The sequence below is a fragment of the Hetaerina americana genome, unplaced genomic scaffold (genome assembly GCF_022747635.1).
Source record: "Hetaerina americana unplaced genomic scaffold, ioHetAmer1.1.p SCAF_10, whole genome shotgun sequence".
Taxonomy (NCBI): Eukaryota; Metazoa; Arthropoda; class Insecta; order Odonata; family Calopterygidae; genus Hetaerina; species Hetaerina americana.
Genome location: NW_027286070.1, coordinates 13,189,329 through 13,215,677, shown reverse-complemented (window position 1 = coordinate 13,215,677; position 26,349 = coordinate 13,189,329). Strand labels below are relative to the sequence as shown.

The following is a 26,349-nucleotide window of genomic DNA, read 5'->3' as shown; positions in this document are numbered from 1 at the left end:
TGTTTTAGAATTTTAACCAAGAATTTAGTTACTGTGATAAATTTCAACCCGTTATTAATTGGATTTTTCCTCGTTTTTTCTAAATCTTTTGCTAGTGCTTTATTATTATCAGAAAAAACAGAAAGTTTGTAATTTTGTAGGTTATATCCGTAATATGTTGAGGAGAGAGTTTTCCATGAATCTCTGGCATTTGTTTTACGAGTAATCAATGATCCGTTGAATACCCCCATATTTTAACATTTTGATTTCATTTCTATTAATATCTTCATTAGATGAACGTTGTTATTCGTTCTGATAAATTGGTCAAGATTTTTATTCATGTAATGTTATGATTCGTTACCTACGTCAGGTAGCACATTTAAATTTCATGAAAATACGCTACAAAGTGTTAATAATGTGGCTCGTATAACTTTTTTTAATATTCTCCATCAATAATTAGGGGCACACTTGCTAAACCCCTATTAAGCCCGAAATTTGCTTTACCTTATTATGCTTAAAGAGAAATGAATTCCTTTTCAATAAATGAGGATAAATCAAATTTTTTTCCCTTACCACCATATATTAATTTAAATTGGTTTATATGCAGTTATAGCAACGATGAGTATACATTTTTATTTAATAGAATAGGCTAAATATTTATAAGAGAAAATGAAGCACGGTCAAATAAATGTTAGCCGCAAAATTATATTTTATTTTTTTTTTTAACATTTACAATTGAAATTCTTTCACTATACATTTTTGATTGTTTTACTCAGCCATTTAATTCATTTTTGGCTCTGATTTCCGAAAAAGTGCTTTGCGTTTTATCCAGAATACATAATTGTACATTTTTTATAACTTGATAAGCGGTCCCAATGAAATGATTGCATATAATTCAGATCGTTAAAAGCATACATTGTTTTACAATCTAGAGCAATCATCAATTACATAATATAAATACTTGTAGTTAGTGCTTAAAATTTTATCAATGACCTGTAGCCCTTAATAATGGTATTTTAGGTTTACAAAACCATGTAATTTGTTAAAGTAGTTAATTTTTAAGCGAGGGAATATAGCGACGGCTGGAATGGAAATTTTAGCCCAACTATTGTTTAAAGAATCATTTTGGCAATAAGTGAGCAACGTTGTGTTTTACAAAATATTTTAGTATGTTTATTGATAAGCTTTTGGCTGATATTACCTATTATTCCGGCATTGCTAAATATCCTTTTTAGTATTGTGTATTTTTTTTCACTTAACGTTCTGGTGGGAATGGTGCACGTGCACTTGATCTCAAATCGGGCTATGCATTTCATATTTTATAGCCCATTTTGTTTATCCACAACCAAGGGGAACGTGTTTAGAAAAAATATCTAAAAGATGAACGGCAGTAAATGCTTCTTTTGATTAATAGGTCTATTGAGGTTAATGTCCTCAATTATTGATCCAATGCTATTTCTCATAATGTTGTACATCTTTTCATATTTTAGCAATATAGGCTAAAAAATGGAAGATTCGTAGGTTTTATTTTGATTCTTTTGCATCGGATAACATTATACCATCCGATCATTCTATTCTAAGCATTAGATAGATATCATAATATTTATGTCTATGACTCTCTCACCGTTTTTCAGTAATAGCAATTTTCATTCATGCTGATAAATGTTTAACACTCTCGCCGCGATTCGATTTAATTAGGAACATAAGCATGAATAGGAATGAGAGCTGGTTAGCGAGATAGACCTGCCAGCGTTATTTGCCATTGACATTTACTCCATGCAAAAATGTGAAATATTTTTTTTATGAGTCGGGGTCTATGACAACCCCGCCGCTGATCACTACCAAGGTTATAACTGTTAGCTGTTTGAAATAATTATTTGATTGACGCCAGCTGGCGCTCGTAAGGGCCTGTAATAAAACTCTTCAAGCGGTATCTGTTATTTGTCTGCCATGTCACTGTCCTATCCTCGCCTGAGAAAGTCCTCCGTCCTCTCGGGTCACGGCTGCGACCTAGGCTTGACCTTACGCTCAGTGGGCGCGGCGAATCTCGAGTCGAACACCGGTAGCAGGTCCTTCACCCGACGCCGGACGCCCCCCGGGGTCCAGTCGCATACCAAGGCACCCCCTTTGACCGTACTGCCGCCGAGTCCACCCCTCGCCCCCGTTCCTCCAGCCGTCCCCATCCCTGGCTTTTTCTTGCCCCCAGAGGGCGGGGCCTCGGTGGGGAAGTGAGTGGCCCCGTAGAAGTCGAGGCCCACCTGCAGCAGGATGTTGGCTTCCTCCTGGGAGGTGAGGGTGACCCTGATATGTGGAGGACAAGGGGCCTGTGGGGTAGTGGTTGGGCCACCGGCGGCGGCAGAGGCCTTGGCGCGGTTTGGAGCGGAGGTTGGGGCGGATGGGACAACCTACAAGCAGAAGGAAAAGTAATTCAGTGTTAATTGGATGAGGGGAAACAAGGAACGGAACTAGAGATATTCATCAGTTTATTAAAGAAAGGTACTGGGAAAAAATGCTAAATTTGTCAAATTTTAAAGTTTCAATTATTGTTTGGTATATAAAATTCAATGAGTTATAAATAATATTTCGTAAATTTTATTCACTTAGATAATAGGCTAACAATATTTCTGGTAATTCCTCTATGTATCTCTGTTTATGAAACCATTTGAACGAACATTCATGGTAAGCAAGGATTACTTCCTTCCCCCTGAATAGTGGTCTATGAGAGGTAGCTAAGTAGATTACGATGGATTGGTATTGATATACTGGCAAAAGGGTTTCCAATTATCAACTAAATAATCGTATGAGTTATAGAAAGTTCTTTCAGAATATCTCTATCGTTTCCAACCTCATAAGCTTGACCTATAAAATATAAATTTTATAGTATCCTCTAGAATTCACCTTCGAAGATGTCAGGTGATTGTACTTATTAAAATTACGGACATGACATCATGGATTAAAATTTTATATTAGTTAAAGCTAAGATTGGCTTTTGCTCGAAGGAAGCAAAAAGAAATGACTGGTGGGATAGTTCAGTTGCCTCACCTCGTTTGAAACTCTAATGGACTTCTTCCATTCATGACTCAATTCATAAGCTCTATTCAGTAGGAAATAGTCATATTTTCTAACAATGTATCTTTGCTCATCCTTTAATTTTTGATAGTGATTCTCAAAGTACAAGGGTGGTCCCACAAGTACCCGGCCTGACCTAGAATAAATGATGTCGGCAGTTAATGGCTATTTTTAGGAGCATGGCATTTCTTATTGCACAAAGGGTATCGAAATTATTGAAAATCGCAGGGAAAGGTGTATAGAGCTGAAAGGAGATAATGTTGAAAAATAAATGCATTTTTTCCAAAATTGATGTGTTTTCTTTGTTTAGTCGGGTACTTCTGGGACCACCCTCGTATTCTCCTTTGGACTCACACTTTCTCTAGTCTTCAAAGACCTTCTAGTAGCCATTTTTGATTGGCTGGTCGAAATTACCTCAGCAGCCTTCACTGCTGCTTCTGATTTAGAAAAATGCTTTCTTCACATTGAGTAAAAAGGTGTTTCTTCACATTGAGGAAACGGAAAAAGTCCCTTGCAGATATATCTGGACAATTTGGAGGATGAGAGACACAATTCACATTGGTTATTGGGTATTCAGGAACAGAATTTGTGATGTTCTGCTGTGAATGCATCGCTATGCAGAATCCGGCCTGTTGCTTTGAAATGTGGCATACTAACGTTGGCATAGCAATGGAGACTTTTCAGTAGACCATTATTGTATCCCTATTTTATCGTTGCGTTTACTGGTATGACTTACTTATTCCCAAAATATCTAAAAATGATGTGGCCATAATATTCCCAGCACAAATAACCATTTGGGTTTTTGGTGATGGTGATACCGAAGACTTCCATATATTGGCTATACACCTAAGCGTATAAATACTATTACCACCCTAGCGCGATCGGGTACAGATACATAGACGTATTGTGGGTAGAAATGACTCCAAGGTAAAGGAACTTTGTCACCACGTTCTTCAAAGCCTCGTTTATAATATGCATGTAGAGAATAGAATCCAACTGAAAAAGGCCTCATTCGGGAGATTGAGAAGGTTCAATACCGGGGAGGCCGTTTCGTTAAAAACTGTTACTATAAAACGAAAAGCGTCACTGAAATGCTTATGGAGTTTGAATGGGAATCGTTAAAAGAGAGATAATTTAATGCTAGGTGGAACTTATTAAACAAATTCAGATCCGCATGTTTCAGCGCCGAGGTCTCGCAAATTATTCGCACTCCAACATACATTGGTCGCTTGGATCATGTAAATAAAATTCTGGAAATAGATGCCTAAACTAACAGACTCAAGGACTCCTTGTTCCCACGGAAAATACGGGATGGCAGCTGCAGGGTTATAGATATCAAAAATTCCCCTTATAAATGCATCACTAGTGCAGTTCCATTTCCACGAGTGAGGTGTTGTTAACGTATGGGTGTAATAAAATATATCCGATAACACTTCCTTGAGGAACCCCTGAAATAAATTCTTCTGCATTTGAGCTAACATTATGACTACCTCTTGTAAGCCCCAATACAAAAAGTCTTAATTCATCCCAGGAGATTTTTATCCATGCATATGCTTCTAGTGTTCAGTAGTTAGATATTATTTTTAAGTTAAGAAAAACCACCTTCACAGTAGAATTAATTTCTTCCGGAACCAAAAGAACTTGACATATTAGAGCAAGTGGTGCGTCGCAGAATTTACCACTTAGGAGACCGTGCTGTTTATCAATAACTCTTGATTATTAAAATCCCTCTCTATCGAACTAACGCTTACGATACATGTTTCATACTCATATATGTTGCATGATATTTAATTAAATGAATGTTGGAGAAATAGGTTTATAATCGTTTGGTTCCTCTCCAACTCCTTTTTTAAATATAGATATTACATAAGCCATTTTCTAGTCAAAGTAAAGTAAAAAGTTTCAGCTATATCCATTTCGCGGTTTCATTTTCATATTAGATTGAAGAAACACACTTTTATTTAGTTAGAAAAATTAAAAAAAAAGAATTTTGTCGGTGATTAATCTATTTAAAAGGCTTAACATCGAAATACATTTGATTGAAGTTGGCTGAAGTTCTTGGCACATCTACACCGTGTTTTTCGACTGTTAACAATTATAAAAAGAGTTGAAACATGACAATTCGTCCACAAATGATAGACATCGTTCGGGGCGTCCAGTGGCAGTGAATTTCTCCGAAATGATTGACAAAATCAACGATATGTCGTTGAATGATCGACGAATCAAAGTTCGCAAAATAGTTGAGAGCGCTGATATATCACAAGGTACAGTGTTATCAATTTTGCGAGAAAAATTGGGTATGAAAAAATCATGGCATGTTGGGTACCGTGTTTTCACGCAGTGAAGAATAAACGAAATCGTGTGGTCGATGTAGAGGCTGGTTTGGCGCTTTTCTTTCACAATCCTGACGAGATACTGCACTGATAAATGGCTTTCGATGGAGCGTGAGTACACGACTACCCTCTAGATACTAAGGAACAGTGGAAATAGTGGGTTTCTATTTGGATCCGGTGTGTTTGTCTTAACCCGCTATTTAAAACTCTATGGGCTCCAATAAAAACGTGGGACTTTGAAATCTCCGCCGATTATAATGTCTCGATTGTTGCTTTTGGATGAGAAACTCTTGATTTGCTGGTGCAATTCTAGTACAGAATTGCACCAGCAAATCACCATCCATCCGGTGGTGGCAAACCACCATCGTCCGGTGGCCTGTAATATGCACTTAAGATTCTTTCGAATTGAGAACTTTAATAAAACACTTAACATTTTCCAAACCGTTATCTTCAATATCCATGCTCTGCTGACTTAATAGCTCTGAACTGCAATAAAGACATACCCCCGATTCTAATTACTCTGTCATTTCTGTCAACGGAAAAGGATTTTTATGAAATTTCACTGACGGCAATTTCAATGGACTGCAGACGTTTCCTACAGACGTTAACTACAGACGTTAACTACAGACGTTTCCTTGACACTACGGTCACTGAATATTCAACGGGGATCTTTATCTTCCTATTATAGCATTCCATATGAAACTTCTGTCCAGTACAATGCGATTGACACTAAATGACCGATCTTATACATAGCTATCACAGAGCCAAACTTCATTTAAAGCTAAATTATTTGCCACGAAGGACTTTGGAGGCCCACTATTTGACCTACACACTGGCCTACGCTGTCATCTAAAAAGGTCCCTTAGTGTAAAGTATTATAACCGCTACAAACCTGTTGGCCTCAGCTATGTGTGTGATGAGCACCGTACCGGTTCAGAGAATTAGTACACGATTGGATTTTCGGCTGAAGGTCTAATATCCCTGCAGATACTTCGCAAACTTTTATAAATGCCTTTCACTCGGCTCCAAAGCGGAGGTCCATGATCAATCCTCGGGATAAGGCCGCAGATCGCGAGCGTTATAGCAACCGTCTTGACGCCATCCACCCGCTTCACTTCGGAATTCAATTCCCGGAAGGAATACGGCATCTCTCTCGATCTACAGTCCATGGTATCATTGACGCCTACATGAGCCATGACCGACAGCCTGGTGCACTTCGTGCTTGTTGCCAAAGCTCCTACCGCCTTCGTCACCTGGGAAACGCCACCACACGGAAGGCACCAGTCATTCGGAGTGTTGGCATCAAGGGCTAGCTCACAACCTCATATTCTGCCCTTCCCCGCAATGGGACCATCATGCACCTGAAGCTACTACTGCCCATCACTAAAATTTCTCATCCCACTTTCACCGTTCCTTATCGGCGGTGCTCTCACAGGAGCGGAGGTAGGCACTACAGATACAACAAGGTTATCTTCTGCTAGACCCTGATATATGTTGTCGACAGGGCTGAGGTTTACTCTCGTATCTCCCATCCCTCGCTGCAGCGTTAACTTCTCACCGCCCTCATTGGAAGACCAGACCCTGGGCAGCTATACGATTACTCTGACGCTGGTTTCATTAGGGCGTACCCATGCCATCCAAATTGCGTAGCGAATTTTCATTATTACACTCAAATCCATATCCTCCTCTAGAAGAGTAATCATCCCTACAACCTACGATCGAAACTCTGACACGAAATCCTCCAACACTGCGATATTGGACTTTCAGTAACCACCGCATGTAAACATCGCGACAGAAGATTCCGTAGAAACCATCCTAATTCCATCTTCAACTAGCCAAATTTGATAACATCATTTCGATTTAAACATGGAATGTTGCACATTCAATAGAATAATTTATTTACGCTTAACAAACGCTGCATTTAAGTTAATTCAAGATTATATTGGCATCACTACCTAACTAATAAATTCACCTGCTCCCTAAGGTTACCGATGGGAACACAAATTTTGATGCTTTTTTACAATCAATGTCGACAAAAATATAGCAAACTTACACGATCGGCTCAATTAGGAAGGAGGTAACACGCGAAGTAAACTATCCCGCTCCCGAAAGGAGTTATGATTTCATACTCAATAATACGAAGAGAATGCTAAGCACCAGATATAATGAAATAATAAAGAATGAATAAACTAGATAATGTTTATCACTACAGCTAAAATACAGCAAACATTTAGAGACAGCAACTATATCACTGGATTGTTGGTCAAGAGCGAGTAGATTGCAGGAGGGAGGAACAGGTTTCGGCTCGCTGAGACACATCAATCACGAACGATCGATCACAAAAAAATCTGTGGAATATATTAAGTTAGGATGATAATGAATATCCCATTTCTTGAAGACCAATAAGTTTTATATTTTTAATACGTAGCACTTAGGAGTACGTTTGTCGAAGTGTTCTTAATATTTACTTGCCTTCATTAAATTGCCGAGGGCCTAGAGAATATATGATTTACAATAAATGAGTGTTAAATGATTACTTGCTGCAGTTTTATGGACAGCTATTTCAGTTCGCAGGGCTAATTTGACAATTCAGATGGCATGAACTGACTGGCAGTCTGTATAGTGCCATTCTTGCATAGGATAGAAGCTTGCTTTGAGAGTTTTTATGCTAAAGTTTTTCTTTTATAAGGCACAAGCAAATTTGATGCATTAGATATTCCATGAAACTCCGCAAAAACCTTATCTGTGAGCGTGTGATGACTATTGACAGTATAGCCTAGGATTATGCTTAACGGTTGGCCACGAACAAACGTACCTTTCCACCTCCACCGCGTCCTTCGTCAGTCACAACCCGGTTCCCTCCCCGGCCCCCGTCCTCCCCTCCCTCCCCATCCGCCTTTCCCCCCTTACGGCCTCCCCCAGCACTCTCCCCACCCTCTCCGTCCACCTCCTCTTCCTCCTCCCCCATCTCTGTCACTCCTCCCCCATCCCCCACCTCTCCGTTGCCACCCTCCGACTTCTTGGCCTCTCCTCCGAGCCCCCCTCCCCCCTTCCCCTTATCCGTGACCCCCTGTTGGCTGTTGGGTGATGCTCCGGCACCTCCTGCCGAGAAGGAAAAGGGTAAAAAGGAGTCATTACGTGCTCAGGCACCAAAGAGACCGAAAGGAAATGGGAGGCTTATATAATATTCTCCATGGGAAAAGAAGGCTGGTGCAAGTAAATGGCATCACGCTATTTCATTTTAGTTTTTACTTCATTCTTTGTCGAATGCCTAATCACCTCGCGGGTGAGAAAAAAAGGCAGGTTTATGTTCTTTTTTTTCTTTTTTGGGTTAGAAGCATAATTCCGTTAAAAACTCATTAAACTTAGACCCTTGTTTTTGCCAAATTATATTTGAAAAATTTATCAAATAAATTCACAACAAAAATACCTACACACCCGTATGTACCGTATGTATTTTTGCTGAAAAGGTAGTTGTGTCACTCTCTTAGGGTGCATACAAAATATAAATAAATTTTTAAATGTATCTTTAGGTCCATACCACTTACCTATCAGTAAATCCAAAGCTTAGTTCAATTGAAACACAATGGCATGTAGGTTCATCGAGGCATCCATGAGACTTGTATATTTTCTGCATTATTTATTTTTTCCATTTTCTCTTTTTGAGAGGCATAAGCGTCATACCTGGTCATCAATCTCAAGATATAGGTTTGACGCATCTCTATACCTAATATTATTATCTGCTAGCCTTCTCATGCTTAAAGACTTCTCTCAGCCACCTGTTTCAGGTATCTCATCCGAGTTTCACGCTTCTTCCCATGTAGCTCTTTAGGTTTACTTTCCCTTCAACGGATGTCTTTATAAGGCTATCGTGTCTCAAAATATGTCCAATAACGTATAATTTCACATATTTTTATTAATTATTTCATTAGACTCTCCGTGACCTCCTGCTGTTCATGCTCGCATACTATACAATATACAAATTTTATGTTTCTGGAATCCTTTGTAGGGCGGCATTTTTATTTCCACCAATCGTCTCTTTTCTTCTGCTTTCATGTCCTGTTAGTGCTCCTGGTGTATGTTTTAATGATATTCTTCCCTAACGCCAGTCATTAAACTTTTCTTCTGGTAGCGTGGTTTCTTCGCATGAGATATTTTGCCGATAATATCTTGCTCTTTCTTCCACTATTGCTGTATCTTCTCCCCAAATAATTCTTCCACTACTTCTTATTTTCAATTTATCAGAACAATATTTTTTACTATTCTGTTCATTTTTCCCAGGGAACAGTCTTTAATTACTCTTCATTCATCACCCGGTGCTACCTCTTCATCGCGTCCTCTTTAGTAACTTTCATTCAGATGCTCCTCCCCCTCGATCACAATGCCTCTATGTTGAAATAAACGAGAATTTTGGAATTGAACGAGCATTGAAGATGAGGGTCTGGGTGGAACGATAATGAAGCCATATAAACATTTACATTACCATCTTTCTCTTGGAGGTTGACTAAACATTTTTTTTTACTTTTTCACGTTTAACCACCGAAAGCATAATTCCACCCATTGAGACGAAGCGGCGCACACCATTTGCTGCCCATGCAGGAAACCAATAAACGGTGTACGAATGTACGGAGTAAGAATTGGCAAATTTTTCGGGCTTTTTTCTAAACATTTCACTAATTTTTCTAATGTATATGATAGTTATGGCACCCTATGAATGAAAGAAGAGCAAAATATGCGTCTCAGATCTGACTAGTCAGGGTGTCATCAATTCTCTTCACGGAACATGAAACCGACAACCCCGCTGGAAGAAAGGCCCGTTTCCGCCAGTGCCTAGCCGGGGGGGATAGAGCGGGGATATTTGGGATCCGTAGGACACTCGCCCTAATCCTCACTTTTTCCCACGCGTCGGCTCAAGCTGTCAATGCGGGGAGGGAAGACGACGCCTGTCAAAATAATTAATGCATTCAATAACAGCGCCGCCGCCTTTTTCATTAATGCCGGCGCTCCCTTGATTGCATCTACCCCCCGGGGAGTTCTCCCGTCCCCTCTACCACGCCACCACCCGCGCACCCCTTCACCCTCTCCCACCGAATCCACTCCCGCCGGGTTTTGTAACGTATCGGCATGCATAGCGTTTCAAAGGGAGTTCCTGGGATTACAATTGTCAATGCATCATGTTACACAATATTGCCGAGCTTAATTCAGTCGGCGTCACGAACAGCCAGTGACAAAAGTTTTATTTGTTTCCGTGCATCCCAAACTGTTGTCACGGGTGTGGTTGTGGGCCCAAGGGAAGGTTGGGGGTTCTTTCTGCGGGTGATTAAAGTGCCGTAAATGTCCTCCATAATCATGAAGACACCCTCGCGTGGGTCCAAGCGATTGTGTTTTGGCCCCTCGATTGCAGTTCGTAATTACCCGAGTGGCTATGGAGATAACCTGTAACAGTGAATCAATTCAAATGGCAGAGATTTCACGTCAACCACAGTCTCTGTGTTTTACACACTTCTGGTCCCATAGTTAGCCCAAGCGACCTTATTTAATCTCCAAAAATATGGCATTAATGTATCCCCCGTTGTGAACTGAAAATTATTAAATTTTAGTTAGTGGCATCCTTAAGTTGTTGGATGCCGTTTTTAGTATCTTTAAATACTTATGTAAATATTTCATTAGGATGAGTATTTCAGTTAATGATGGCTAGCATGTAATTAAATAACCCATGTTAGATTCACTTTAATTGGTATGATTGCCAGGAATGAAATCACTCAGTACGTGTACAAGGTGTTATGTCATTAATAGTATCAGATAATAGGTGTCCATTGTGAAATCTTATATTTGTTCAATTGCTAGCGTTTGATTAAGTTATGAAATCGAGCGATTGAATTACAGTCTCCCTAGATCACCTTATTCAGGTTTTTTTACGATTTTTTATGCTATTGACCTGCTTAGCATCTTTTTATAATTGTCTTTTAAATTTATAATGTGGTTTTAAATTTGTCATTATGCAATCAGCTACTTATATTGCATGTTTATCAAATGGTTTTGAATGATTTAGTCAAAGAAAATAATTTTTCGATTATATTAGAAAGAGGCAGTGATTTTCAATGATCATTCTGTTGCATATGAAATGAATCAATGAATGAGCTCAATTAAAATATCGGATCAGTATTATCGATAACATAATAAACCGATCTCCCGGAATTTAACTGGGTGGGCCTCATTACTGGGAAATATTTTCATATGATATAAGCGTAACATCATGCACATGTCATAAGATAGCATAATTTGAGTCGATATTTAATATTCTATTTGTATTATTATGCCATATACGATGTCGAATCATTCGTTGATTATTGATTCGTGTATATCTTAGCTGTAGGAGATATTTTTATATCAGTTAGCGGAATGGATATGTGATATAGTCCAGGTCGAGAATCAGTGACCAAATAATTTATAATAAAGGCCTGTCGAACACGTATTTTTGTTTTTCAAATGATGATGGTATTAAGTTATTCCTGACTATCAGATATTTTTTTTGTACGAAATAATGTATTGAACAATATGTACAGGATAATTTACTTTACACTCTCAGCTTGGCTCATTTTAAATCACCTTATATTTTCTCTCTTAAAAGAGAGTATAGAAAAGGTGATTGAAGTAAAAAAGTTCTCTTGAAAGCATCCGTTTAAAAGTATTTGGTGTTACATTCATTTAATTTGGTTGGGCACTTACAAATTGTTTTAGTTGAAATTAAAAGGGAAAATACTTTGGTTTGAAAATCGATATATCTCAATGTATAATTTGTGTCCACGTTTCAATGAATGCAAACGCATGCTCAATTGTGAGTTAATATTAATTTATCTTTTTTCATATTGTTTTCGTTCTGGTTTTTATACATTTATTACGGAAAGTATTGTAAAAAACATACGTAATAGTTCATATCTCTTAAACGGAGTAGCTAATAATATCATCAAAGAAGACTAAAGCGCTATTAAAATTGAATTTCGTGAGGTAAAGGAGGTAGAGTCTACCAATTGTTTGTTTTAATATAATATTCCAAAGGCTTTTCCAATTTATGCTAACCTCTTGCGCACTTATTTTGTTTTAGTATAAGATATGCAATACCCTCACGTGATTAAGCTAATGATGTTGACAATAGATTTTACTCAACGATATTACAAATATTGTCAGGCCTGATGATATGAACCATGAAAATGTTACACACTACACAGTCAATTCAAACGCTCTTCCCATTAATGAAGGAAATGGGGAGAGCGTTTGGCAAAAATTTAGTCAATGATTAAATCGGATTTCCATAATCGATACTTTAAGCAAAATATTCATAAATAATAATCAACGTTTTGCTCATCATTTCATCATTCATATATGTATATATATATATATATATATATATATATATATATATATATATATATATATATATATATATATATATACATATATGTATATATACATATATATACATATATATATACATATATATACATATATATATACATATATATATATATATACATATATATTTATATATATATACATATATATATATATATATATGTACATATATATACATATATTCGAATAAATGGTAGTACTTTCCCGATATTATTCATTCCGTTCACCTATCTTTGCTAGCACTGAAACTTGACAATATATTATAGTTTAATAGCTGATTATTTGATGAAAAATGTATTCCTTTGAATTTTAATTCGTTGGTGTAAATATTGAAACAATTTTTACAATTAACGATTTGCATTTTAGGCAAAGTTTTACTTGTAAATAAACAGTTCGGGTCGGGCAAGTAAAAATGCGTGACAGAAAAATAATTTCCAAATATCCAATTAGAAGAGTTACCATTTAGTGGAGTTTTTCAGAGGGGTAATAATGATAAATAATTATGAAGGACGACGAGAATTATGTAATAATACTGGTGGGTGATACACATCCAAAATGTTGACAGTGAAGTTCGGGAACTGGTTGAAAGTTTGAAACGTTAAATTACTTTTCTAACTAGCATTATCAGGGAAGGAAAGGGCATAAATTGCCGAAAGTGATGTTAATTCACAAGAATAATTGAAAAGTTTAAATATTAAATGTTACAACATTTTAGTTGAATTTAAATTTTGGAAGTAGATACAGATGTTTGATGAAAATGAATGAAAAGGGAAAACCCAGTCGAATAGTTAAGTTAAAATATTAAAACGGACCATGGGAGAATATTTAATCTTTGTAATAATGTTGCATTGAGAACTACAACATCTGAGGCATAACGAAAAAAATCAAGACATCAATGTGTGTTTTTATGCGGTTCCTCTGATTTTCTCTCAGTAATTTCTTTTGCTTGAAACGTACATTTTTTTACTAGGTTTTTATAGAATTAAGAAAGATTGTTTTTTCGCGTCATTAGGATGAGTCTCACGTTTTTCGTGTGTCCAAATAAGCAGGGAGTACATTTCTTTCCTCATCTCATTCTTTGGGAGAGCATCTGCCTCATTTTGTTTCATCAAATGATGTCAAACTATGAAGCTATTGAATTCAGGACTCGGAAAACGCCAATGCACTAGCCAAGTTTGAAGACTGATTTTAAAGTACTTAGTTATTTCATTTAGCAAAGGAATGGTTATAATTGGAATGCAAATATGCGACAGATTACTTATGTTGTATTAGTAAGTTTTGCGCTGTAGGAAATCGTATAATATCACCAATACAAAATCTGAGTGGATTATGGAATGGGGACAAATTTCTGTGGAATTAACGGTATGTTTGATTTTGACAAATGAGTGCAAATTCCACTTTGCACTAATGCTAATCCCGATGGGGTGTGGGATTCAGACATCGGGGTAGGTGTGGGTCCCTTTCCCTTGGCCACCTGTGGTTTCCCACGAGGTTCAGATATCCAGAAAAAGTAGCAGTATGGTACCAGGATGCCCAAATGTGTCTCCCGGGATTTGAAGCTCCTATCCTTCGGTCAGTAGGCAAGCATTCAACCCACTAGGTCAAACGTGACTGAGTAGGTGGAGCGAACTATGAATTTACGTTCACTACTATTTTATCGTTACAGGTATGAATAGGTTCTTACGATTCCCTATTTCACTCATGGATCTTGTTTTTTATATTTTGAAAGAACGTTAGTCTTTTTCCTGGGTTTTTTTAAGCATTTAAATGCCAAAAGTAATCATATTACTATTTTCAACGCTCGCTTTAAGTAGCAAATTTGAGAACTCACTTCCCACAAATTTGAGATACTAAAAGGCACTTAGAGCTGTGAAAATTAAATATCTTTATGGAGTCGAGCGCAATGGCGTTTGACCGCAATTGGATGGCCATTCCAGTCATTGCTTATTATCATTAATAGTAGCCCACCGTCTTAAGATAGGTTTTTGGGACCCTGGGGAAACATAAATACTATGGTATTTCTCAGTCTAAACATACCTGACACAAAATACCCTTACTATCTCCTCATGCTATAAGTTATAATGACTCATTCTTTAGTTCTGTATTCTTTCTACTTCCCTTGATTTAATTCACATTTCCTCTTCTTTATAGCAAAACCTATCTATTTCCCTATCTATCTATTCATTGGTATACAATTGCAACGCTCTGTATTGGCCAATACACTTCTTTGATTAGCTCGTCGACTATCCCGTCTTTCCCGTCACATTAGCTCCTAGTTCCCAAACTCGATTTTTTAATTGCACGCATAATTAATATTTTGTTCTACTTCAATCTGACAAACTTCATTTTAGATTGACTGTGGCAAGTATGTGTGATCAAATCAGAGAAGATGATAATCAATATTAAGTTCAAAAGAGTTTCAACATACCTGAGTCGAATTGTTTGAAAAGATATTTTCATGGGGTTACTGGGAAAACTATGATGAGATTCCTTCACATAGTAAATACACAAGGTAGATATGCAGTCGTAGAAACAATGCAGGGTACTCAAAACTGTGACATCATTGAACTAATTACTATTCATCATCGTGTTAGATTAGACTATTCATTTGAAATAAGTGCAACATAGTTCTAAACGTACATATTTAAGTTCAACAGATTCAGGCTTGAGGTCGTGGAAGTTCATCATAATGATGATCATGAATGATCACCTGATGATGACTCTGTGAGTTGAAACGCGTCGTGCGTCAAATAAACTGTGGAAAAGTGCAAATTGTCCTTATTTCATTATTTCAGTACATATTTAAAACCTCTTTCTTCCCCAGCATAAACCGCGATTACAGCTAAACTAAGCTTGATTGCTCCAAAAACTGTGATCGAAGAACGTAATGGTGGTCTAAGAATCCTAACACGAACAAGTCTTTTACAATATAAACTGGTATTCCAATGCCCATCGCTGCACGCTCTCATCTCCTGGCTCACAGATTATAATTCTATTTGATTCCTTTTTCCTCCGCATGCACACCATCAATGGTTAACAACGGTATCCAATGATGGTGTGTTGTGGATTGTGTTACAATGGACAACGTTGATAACATGGAGACAGGCTTGCACTATTTTTACCTTCCGGTTCTAATCTCATACATTCCTTTAGTACATTAGTTTTCCCTCTCACTAATCACTACCCAGACTTAGCTCTCCCCGTTTTCCTTGTTTATTACCGCAAGCTTCTATCTTTTCAGCCATCAACTTTACGTTTATGTTTTATTAAAATATATATCACGAGCTGTGATTTTTATGGAGATATAAAGGTATTCGCTAGTTAATGTTGTCAGTAAAACACCGATTGTTTTCGTTTACGACTTTTTTTCATTGATAAATTGGTACCAAGGAGAGAAAAGGGGTTAATAAAACCTCATAGGAGTTTCACTTTTCAATTGCAATTAGCATCCCGTATACTTTTCTCAACTAAGTGTGAAAAATCCCTTATTTTTATATTGCTTGTAGGCAAAAATACTTCTTTCAAGTATAATTTAACCCTATGGATATGCGAATATAAAGCGGTTAATCTGCACGAGTGCATTAGACCAAAAATTCAGAAATGGCTTTCCATATTGGATTTTTATTATTTTTTAGCGATGAAAAACTTTTAGCGTCTTCCTACCACTACTATTTGATGAAAGAAATCTTCCAATAGTATGTCAACTTCGAATATGTGATGTTTAAGAAAGTTGCATGTTTAAAATAAAAATTGGAACATTGAGTGTAGATAAACGAGTCGAAAATGCGGGGTAAATTTCAAAGGGAGCGCAGTTAGGAGGTTAATATAGATGGACGTTTTCCCTGGTGAAGTGTTTTGCATTCAGGTTCTTCCTGCAAGCACACACTGTATTTGAATAAGGGAAAGGACTGTATTTGAACCTCCCTTCTTAAAAAGCTGGGTTGAAATATTTTCCCAAGCGCCAAAGGAACTGACTTTTACATTCATTCCAAAAGGAGACTGCAATAATTGCATCTAAACAAAAGGGTGACTATTTAGTTATTTGAACGAAGAGTGTGTTAAAAACTTTGAAATTGATTCAGAATTCAGTTTTCATAATTTCATTGTATTTACAAATCAGTGCGCACACGAGTTGATAAATTAACTATGCCATTCTGTTTGCTGAGGGTAAGTTAAATCAACACCGTTTATCTATTCCTAAGTTCTATTAAGCGTAGCTAAACTCGCTAAACACATTGTTGTTTTTGATCTTAGTCACAATATTCTTTTGAGCATATATATTTCAGTTTATATAGTACCCTTGGTTGTATTTAATTGATTTTTTTCAATGCTACCTATTTCGGAGGATGTGGTAATCCAGTGGGAAGGACGTTGAATTACTGACAAGAGGATCCGGGCTTGATTCCCGGTTAGGTCCCTGGGCACCTTCAGCCCCAACCGAACTGTGTAATGTTTCGGGTACCAGATCTTCCTGGGAAACAATAGGGAGCACAGGGAAAGGAACTGCTTCTCTCAATCTGATGTGGCAATTTTACATGCCGGTGTGTTTATTGCTACGTGAGCTTTACCCTCATTTTCGGGTTGAAAACTGTTTCATATTGATTTTTGTTGTTTAATCATATCGTACTATTGTTAATACCTGCCAGGATTCCGTTTTTTAAAATCAAATTCTCCTTTCTTTTCCTAAGCCGATAATTTCAGCATATGACTTAACCTTGTTTACCTGTCATGTGAGGCTTCATACAGGGTTCGTCCGGAAAATAAGTGTACTGATTTTTCCCACCGCTCCAGGCGCGCCCAGCACCGCTCTGACGGGCTGCGATTGGAGGGGGGTATGTTGGCAAGCGACGCTGAAAAAGGCAGTCGGCTTTGAGCTGTGGTTTAGTGAAGAGCTCTGTTAACGCGAACCTCCACGCTTCGACCCACGTCACGGAACGCGATGCCGAAGTTTTTGGAGCAGCGTTATTCCATCAAATTTGCGGTAAAGCTTGGGAAATCGTCTACCGAAACTGTCGGTATGATTAACCAGGCTTACGGGGAGTCAGCCATGTCCAGAAACATGATCTTTCGGTGGCACAAGATGTTCTTGGAGGGCAGAGAAGAGGTCGACGACGAACCACGGCCTGGACGCCCATCAACGACACTCACCGACGAAAATGTGCGAAAAGTTCGCGATGTACTGAACTCTGATCGTCGTCTTAGTGTTCGGATGATAGCAGAGCAGTGTAATGTGCCAAAAACAATAGTGCACGAGATTAAAAACATCTGGCGAGCGATCAAAAACATCTGGCGGCTGCATCACGACAATGCGCCATCTCACACCGCGCTTGTCGCGTCGGACTTCTTGGCCAAGCACGGCGTGGCAACGCTGCCGCACCCGCCCTACAGCCCGGACTTGGCACCACCGGACTTCTTTCTGTTCCCGAAGATAAAGAGGAGTTTGAAAGGAACGCGATACGGGACTTTGGACGCCGTCAAAGAGGCCGTGACGACGTGTCTTCGAGAGCTTCCCGATGATGCCTTCGCGGGAGCGTTCCAGGAATGGGAACGCCGCTGGAACAAGTGTATCGACTCACAAGGGTCCTATTTTGAGGAATATTAGCTTAAGATATGTAAAAGTGTAATAATTTTTTTTCCCTGAGCTCAGTACACTTATTTTCCGGACGAACCCTGTATATCCAGCTATGTCAAAGTATTGTTGTTAATATAACTATATCGAAATAATCCACGGTCATTTATCCTCTAAGCACCGAAGAGTTTCATTTTCCAAGCGCTCGGTACGAGTTCGGCTATTTATACTAGGCCAGGATAGTTACAAAGTAATCAGTTGGCACGGCACCATAATTAAGGAATCACAAGGATAAAAAACCTTCAAAAAAATGGAAATATTGTGAAAAGACCCGGTGAATCACGCCATTTGGTAGCGGCATTACACAGGAACATTATTTTTCCGGGCATTGTGAGATATTCCCATCCGAGTCACTAACACTCACCTTTGTCCGGAGTAGATTTTCGTCTGGCTGCGGGCGGCGAAGAACTGGGAACGCCCCTGACACGGACCACGTCAATGACGGAGGGGAACTTGGGCCGTAATGCGAAGCGAATGTCATCGAGTGGAATCTCCTCCGGGACGTCGTGCACCATGACAGCGTAGGCCCGGAGGGGCCGGCATGGGAGAGCCACCTGGGAGCGGAAGGAAAGAGATAAATGCCCATCAGTTGACAAATCGATTTCGCGGCCCTCGGGACGAGTTTTATTTTATGTTGTCCATAAGTTTAAGAAATGTGCCTTAATGGGCTGTGGTGTGTGGTGAGAACGTTCGGAGTTACATCAGGATGTGTTCGAATCCAGTAAATGCTTCTAGCTGTACGTAGGTAAGCTCAAGTCATGCGATTTTCTTAACGTCCAGAAGAGAACACTGGGGAAAAGAAAGGTAGCGTTGGCAAAGGTTCTGACTCATAAACCTTTGTTTAAGAGAGCCCTTAGGGTTGATTTCTGTCATCCTTTACCCAACTTATTCTGTCAAATTTAAATAAATAACTCTGGTTTGATGGGGATATCAAAATGTTTAAGAAAAGAAAAAGAATTGTTATTTTAGAAGCAGAATCAGCAGAAATAAGAGAGAAAATATCGGGAGATTAGCTGAGGCAAAGAAGGCACTATATCATAAGAAAATAATACTGAAAATCTATATCACAAACCTAAAAGGATAGAAATGCTTTGTTTTAACAATAATCTGGAACGTGCAGGTATTGATTTTTTCTGCATCCGTTCAGAAGCAGAAGTGGGATAAGAAATGTTGTACTTCGGGAGAATGCTGACGATAAATTGTGGGCAGGTGGGATGACTAATAATGATTGGGAGAACAAAGAAGACTAACTAAAACACCGAAGGAAAGGAGTAATAATTTTATTGGACATTATTGTAATCGCGGCGGCCTGATAAGTAGTCTTGGAGGAAATGTACCGACCAAGAATAGCTACAAAGGAGGATACAGCAAAATACCCATGGAACAAAATGACAGCCATCGGACAGGAGAAATACCAATGAAAGAGATTAGCCGATAGAAGGGTTGTATGGAGAGTTGCGGCAAATAAAGCTCGGATAGATTGCCAGTGAGAATGAATAAAATTTTCATCTAGCAGTTATAAGCAAAGTAGATAAACATGAGGGTACTTAAAAGACGAGGTCAGTATGAAAAATTCAACGCCGAAACAGAATTTTGATGTACGGGGACGCCAATTATATGGCGCCTATATCATACAAATAGTTAAAAGATATATAAAGGTGATAAATTTAATGTATAGGTGCGCCCATCTAAAAGAGAGAGGGTCAAAAGGGCCAAGGTCACGATATGATCAAATTATATCAGTTAAGCTAGTATTTCAAGGATAGCAAGTTAAAAATCTGGGTATTCATCAACTTTAGCTTCGAGTTGAATTCAAATATGTCTCCATAAACCTGTTCTGGTTGGTCTAAATTATGGTATTGCAAAAGGAAATACTATGCACCTGACCTTGCGCACATGAAATGAAGGTGATGTACTATCAGCATCGATACATCGCCATGATAGGGCCATCAAAAATCTTCAACCGTCATTCAGATTTAACTAATTGGCAAGAATATCGTTCAATATCTAAATAATTCAGTGAAAATTTCACGCCGATTGGAAATGAAGCTAAGCTTAACCTTATTTTCCTTAACAAAAAGAATACATTGGGGGCATGAAATTATGAAACCATTTATTGAACAGAATCGAATCTAAGATAAGGAATAAGATGCCTGGTCCGAATAATGCCTCTGGGGAAATCGCTCAGGTTTGGAGATTTTATCAGATCTTAAAATAACTTATTCATTTTTTTTCTCCATGAATTTCTTCGATGGGACTCTCGTCCTTGCAATTCATGCTTATATGCTTAAGTGAGATGCTACTTCTGATAAATTCGGGTGTGAATCCAACACTTACGGAGAATCTAAGAAAATACCACCTACGCAACGTTAATGTATTTGCATAATGCCAATATGAACTCAAATATGGGTAAAAATGGCCATTATTAAATAGGATAATAAATATATAATTTCGAATTCCAGAGGAATTGCTTACAAAATTTGTGCTAGTAATTGAGAAAATACATTTTATATATTACTTTGGTGGGGATACAGAAATACGTAGCGTATCCAACCAGAAGCTTGGTTCAAGTGATCATTTTATTTGGTTTATTCCTGGTGAAAGCGAAATGTTTCAAATTTTGATTATCATGTTGTGTTAGTGATAGTCGATACTCTTCGTTAGTTTCGTTCCCGCTAGTATAACAGGGCCGTTTTAGAAGGTGAGCGTGTCTAACGTAAGGATATATCATAAGGACGTTTGGATATATCAATTATCTGCATCGTACTCTTTTTACATATTATGCCATCAGTTTCAAATTATATTATATATTATTTTTTGGCAACCCCGTGCCATAATTATCATTACACGTTCTAAGGGTTATACTTATATACTTTGATCATAGGTATGCGAATTTCAAAGAACATAATTTCGTTTTACGGTTGTAAGTTTATGAAACCCCTATTAATTAAATTTGAAAGATGGTTGAATTTTTTGGAAAAAATACTATGACAATTTAAGCAATATAATGGGGTATCCCTTTTATTTTTAAAATAAAATTTTAAATTTCTAGTTTTTAGCTTTTGAAGAGAAACTTTTTGAGTCGTTCAGAATTATAATTTCTTTACTGAGCTGTAGTATTTGTAAACTTGTAGAAAATATGGTTCAAATTATTTCTCAAGATGTATCTAAGAAAAGGTTGTTTCAAATAATTTAAATTTAATATTAGTCATCTAAATGGCGAGGATGGCCGAGATTTTCTTGTAAATCGATATTAAACGCCGCTTTGCTTCTGCTTCGTCAACTACATGGAAAATTAGTGTATATTAGAACTTTTTATAAAATTCATTGCTTTAACCAAACAAAAATGCCGCATTCATGACTATTTTAAACTTGATTCAAATTGCTTTGATCATCGTCATACTAAATCAAAGTAGCGGACATTCAATTGTCGGTTAATTGATGTTTTAATATTATTCTTAATTTATTTTATATATTGTCGTTCCTATTTGTAAATATTTTAAGAAGAATTTTCCACGTGAAACTTTTAAAATGTCGAATAGGAAAATTGGTTATACCATATGGTTCGATTAGATTAGTTTTATCTTAATATTGTACATTTTAAGCCTGCAGTACGTTAATCATGCATTAAATAATCTCAATCGTGCGGAACGTAAAATTTTTGATTTCGCTTGCCAAAGAATTGACAAGAAAATCTTCTCAGAGAGCATTATTCAAATCTCCACAAAACTACTTTCTCTCTCGGCGATTCTTTTCAAAGAATAACATGCTGCTATTTCGGTTTGCAGATTAATTTCAGGTTACCTTAGGTTTTATGTGGGCTTAAGGTTTAATGCCCATGTTAGCAATAAACTCCTCACATTTGGAAGCGAAGCACTGATCCACGATTTTCATGCTTTTCCAAGCTTGTGTATTCCTGGAGATTTGAAAAATTGCTCTTAAATCCAGGTAAGCTCCTCGCAGAGATTTATTCTGAATTGAAATTAAGAAGAGTAAGTATATGAGTCAAAAGTCAGTGCTTTAAAAAAAAAAGGTGATCGGGATGGTGGGGTACCTAACGTGCTTGCTTTCCACGCTGAGGACACGGGTTCAAATCCCGGTGGCGACAAATATTTTTCAGTGGTGTCCTGATATCTACTTGGGTAGCTTTTTGGAGAGCACTTTGAGTGAATACGCTGTCCATCCGATGAGACATTAAGCTGCAGACCCCTTGGCGCCTTTCTTTAAGACTAAGCTAATGCCGACGCCGGGTTTCTCAGCAACCTTCCTATCCATCCCTAATGGCGCAAATGACCTCATCTGTCGGTCGCCTCACCGAAAAACTACTGCTATTACTTCAATTAAGAATTTCTTTCACTATTATAGATATCTTGCGCGGAAAACTGGAGATTTTACATGTTCCGTTTGCACAACATAGTCCTGCGTGCCAAAAGAAGGACAAAAAAACCTATCGGTAACATATCAAAAAATTAATTAAAAAATTACAGTAAATCAGAAAAATGTGTTCAACTTATGGCAAATGTCTTCAACATTTCGTTTTTTATGAATCAAGTTAATTTTTAAAACCTCGAAACATCATTATTAATTCTTCCACCAATCCCCTTATGCCCAAAAATTACAAGACTAAAATGTTAATTAGCAGATTTCAGAACCACTGTATAATATTTACAATGTTTCGGAAAGGGGTTTAAAAATATTGAAGAATTAGGCATTACAGTATATGATACCGACCTAAAATTATATTTGCTTTCAAATTGACAATGCATTTTTCTTGAAAAAAATGGGAACTCTATTTCAAACAGGGGTTTCGCTAAATATCCTTGCAGTTTCCACATAAAATAATTGTTTCCACTTTCCAAATTAAGGATTTCCACAAATTCTCGGCCTCAACCATCAATCACATCAACTCTATTTCAACTCTGATAACTTAGGTCTCCCATTGGTGCAACTATTAAGCAATATATTTTGAAAAGTTACTTAACATTATTTATTAAACCATTATCATAAAATTCAACAAAATTAAAAAGCGAAAATATGATGCATCTAAATTTAACGCCAAAGTATAGACTCATTTTCCGGGTCAGATGTCATACAGAATGCGTTCCGGAAGTAATGCAATTAAATTTCCTGCGCCGCTCCCATTTGTTGCAATAGAATCAAATTACATGAAATATATGAGAGGGTACTTTGCTTTTCCTAAAATTGGTCTCAGTACTCTCTAAGCTGTGAAAGCAGCAGGGCGTGAGTTATCAGAAACCTCTGCGCGCCGACCGTGTCCCGAAAAAAATGAAATCAACGATCGAGCAATGTTTCGCGATCACAATGTTTTGTGCTTAACTGAAACATCTCTTTAGGAGACTAACAAAATGATTCGTGAGGCTTACGGGGGCTGTGGCCTATCCATATCACAAGTTTTGAGTTGGATAAAGGCCTTTAAGGAGGGCCAGTTTTTCGTCCATCCAGGAGATCTAATCAACCATGACGAAGACCTCACGAGAGGTCCCCGAAGACGCCTTCCAGGGCTCGTACCGCTTATGGCAGAGTCGCTGGAAAAAAATTGCAAATTCCCAAGAAGAATTTTAAAATTTTAACTTTGAAGAATTTTAAGTGTTTGAGCAAATATGCTCAATAAATTACTTAATGAAATATTGAATTACTTTCGGAACGCATCCTGTAAATACTCCCTGTCAGATATTACATTTATTCAAGTCATATATGTTCGAAATTAAATGTTCTACCATTTTATCAGAAATAGCCCATTAATGACCGAAATATTGACATCAAAAGTTGCAGCAGGGCATGGTGAGACTTCCCGTTTTCCGAATAAAATACTGAGGGCATATTGTTTTTTTTAATCAAAAGTAAAAATTTTGAGTTTTCCGAGCATAATTTTCATAAAAATTGCATAATTTTAATAAAGTTTCATATGATGCTCATCCCTCATTCTAGCATTGCACTAACTCATGTTAATTAGTTATGTTAATAAAGTGGTGCAGCACGTAATTCGATGACAGATTATTAGTTCTCACTCAACAACAATATTTGGGAGTATCCCAATAGAAATTTTGAATTGAAAAATTGTGGACCATCCTGCAGGAAGTTTTGAGGAAAAGGAAATTACCTTGGTGTAAAGTATAAATCTATGGCAGCATAATCAATTTTGCATTTAAAAGAAGTAACGGGGTATGTGAGATTCCATGAAATGTATCGGAATTGAAATTTAGTATGTGCACAAGAAATATGATAATAATAAAGAGGGGTGCCAGCAATAATATTAAAAGGTAAAGTTTTGGCAAATGATTACAAAATTGGACTCTAATTAATTCTAGAGAATTGAGCCGGCATATGTAGTTCAGTCTAAAAGTTTTTCAAGCGCAGGAGAAAGGCCTCCAAAGAGGAGGAGACTGTCCGCATGAATTAATCTTAACTATGAATTTAATAATCAATCCGCATCTGTGGGGACTACAAAACCGTTTAATGTAAAATAAAGCATGGTTAAGTTAGGTCAGTTTTTTCCGTAAGAAGAAATATCATCTTATTGCTATACAAAAGATGGCTTTGCTGATGAAGAGCCTTCATTATGGCTTTAAAATGGTAATAGTAGGGACCTTATTATTATATTTAAGATGTATGGTTTAAATTTTAACACTTAGGTTAACTTCGCTCCTGAACTCCTTTTACGGAACTTAAACCTGACAAATATTTTCACTTTTTCATTCACACGATTTTACTCTTTATGGATAACGCATACTATTTTGATCGATAGATATTACTTCTCATCACCAACATCTGAAAGTCTAATCCTTTAAAAATCTAGTATCTTATGCCAAAAGAAACGCACTGAATGTTTTTCGGCCCTCTACGACAATATAATGAATGTACTCCCCATTCTGACAGCACAGATATCAGCATACTAAATTAAGAACTCTTATTGAATTGAAACACTTAATCACTATCAATTAAGGATTAATTGCTAAAAATTGTAATTGCTACTTCTTTTGCGAAACTTTGCTATTGCTTAGGCCAAATCTTGTAAGTAATTTCTTCTCGGAAGACATTCTCACCTTCCAATATCTCCTGGCCCCAGTAACGCGATGAAATCCCTTCCGGAACACAGTTCTGAAGTCATCCAAGTCCGCAAACTTGAATAGTATCCCGGTCGCGGTTCTCGAGAGCGAGAAGGGACACCTCAGGCGCATTCTCTCGCAGAGACCAGTGGCTCTCTCCAGGGTTAGCTCTCGGCTGGGGGTGAGGAGGAATGCCGCTCGAACTACGAAACCCTTCCGTCGGCCCCTCCCATCCTCCCCCAGCTCTTCCTCTTCCTCCTCCTCCTCTTCCTCCTCTTCTTCCTCTTCCTCCTCCTCTTCGTCACCTTGGGTCTCGTTCGACAGCCCCTCGGAATCGGAGCCGGAACCGCGTATCCGGGAAGCCACAGTCCCCGTGAAACGACCGCCCGTCCTCACCTCCGAGACGAAACCCCGTGACGCATTCAGCATGGCAATGGGTTCGGATGCAGCTAGGCTCGATTTGCGAGGAGGTGGTCTCCTTAGGCGGTCAATGTCGTGGGACATGTTTCACTTCTCACTTTCCCTCGAATTTGACAGAAATGAGAAATCTACGGTCGTTGATGTCACCGTTTATCAGTTCAGGACCTCGAGTGTTGAAATCTCCCGCGAGTAATCTTCAAATCAGGTGACTTAACCTGGAGAAGAGAACATCATCTTCAATGACAGATATTTACTAATTTATCAGGACTAAGTATAATTCGTTTTTAATTTTTACTTCACATAGAATATTTATTATAGTCAAAAGTATTGCTTAAAAATTCTAATAATAGTTTGAATTTAGAAAATTTGCTACTTTTCAAGCGAAAAGAATGCAAAATTTTCCTTTAATACTTTATATACATATAGAGGCAAACAGAAT

General features: G+C 37.7%; 1 protein-coding gene across 1 annotated transcript; it reads right to left on the bottom strand.

Annotated features, from left to right (window-relative positions):
• Nucleotides 1-1,976: 1,976 nt before the first annotated feature.
• On the bottom strand, nucleotides 1,977-25,994 carry LOC139700250 (uncharacterized). The gene is made up of 4 exons (XM_071598873.1): nucleotides 25,488-25,994; nucleotides 18,849-18,977; nucleotides 7,919-7,939; nucleotides 1,977-2,303 (listed from the first exon to the last, which is right to left on the bottom strand). The coding sequence occupies exons 1-4, from the start codon at nucleotides 25,992-25,994 to the stop codon at nucleotides 1,977-1,979; spliced, it is 984 nt and encodes a 327-aa protein (XP_071454974.1).
• Nucleotides 25,995-26,349: the final 355 nt, after the last annotated feature.

Bases quoted from the DNA above. Each gene is read 5' to 3' on its own strand.
- LOC139700250 (XM_071598873.1), bottom strand. From the start codon at position 25,994: ATGTCCCACGACATTGACCGCCTAAGGAGACCACCTCCTCGCAAATCG. The intron at 7,940-18,848 runs GTCAGGGGCGTT...GAACTGAAATAG, and splicing joins CCGTCATTGACGTGGTCCGT to CTGTCCATAAAACTGCAGCA. The intron at 2,304-7,918 runs GTAATCATTTAA...ACTACCCCACAG, and splicing joins TGTCCATAAAACTGCAGCAA to GCCCCTTGTCCTCCACATAT.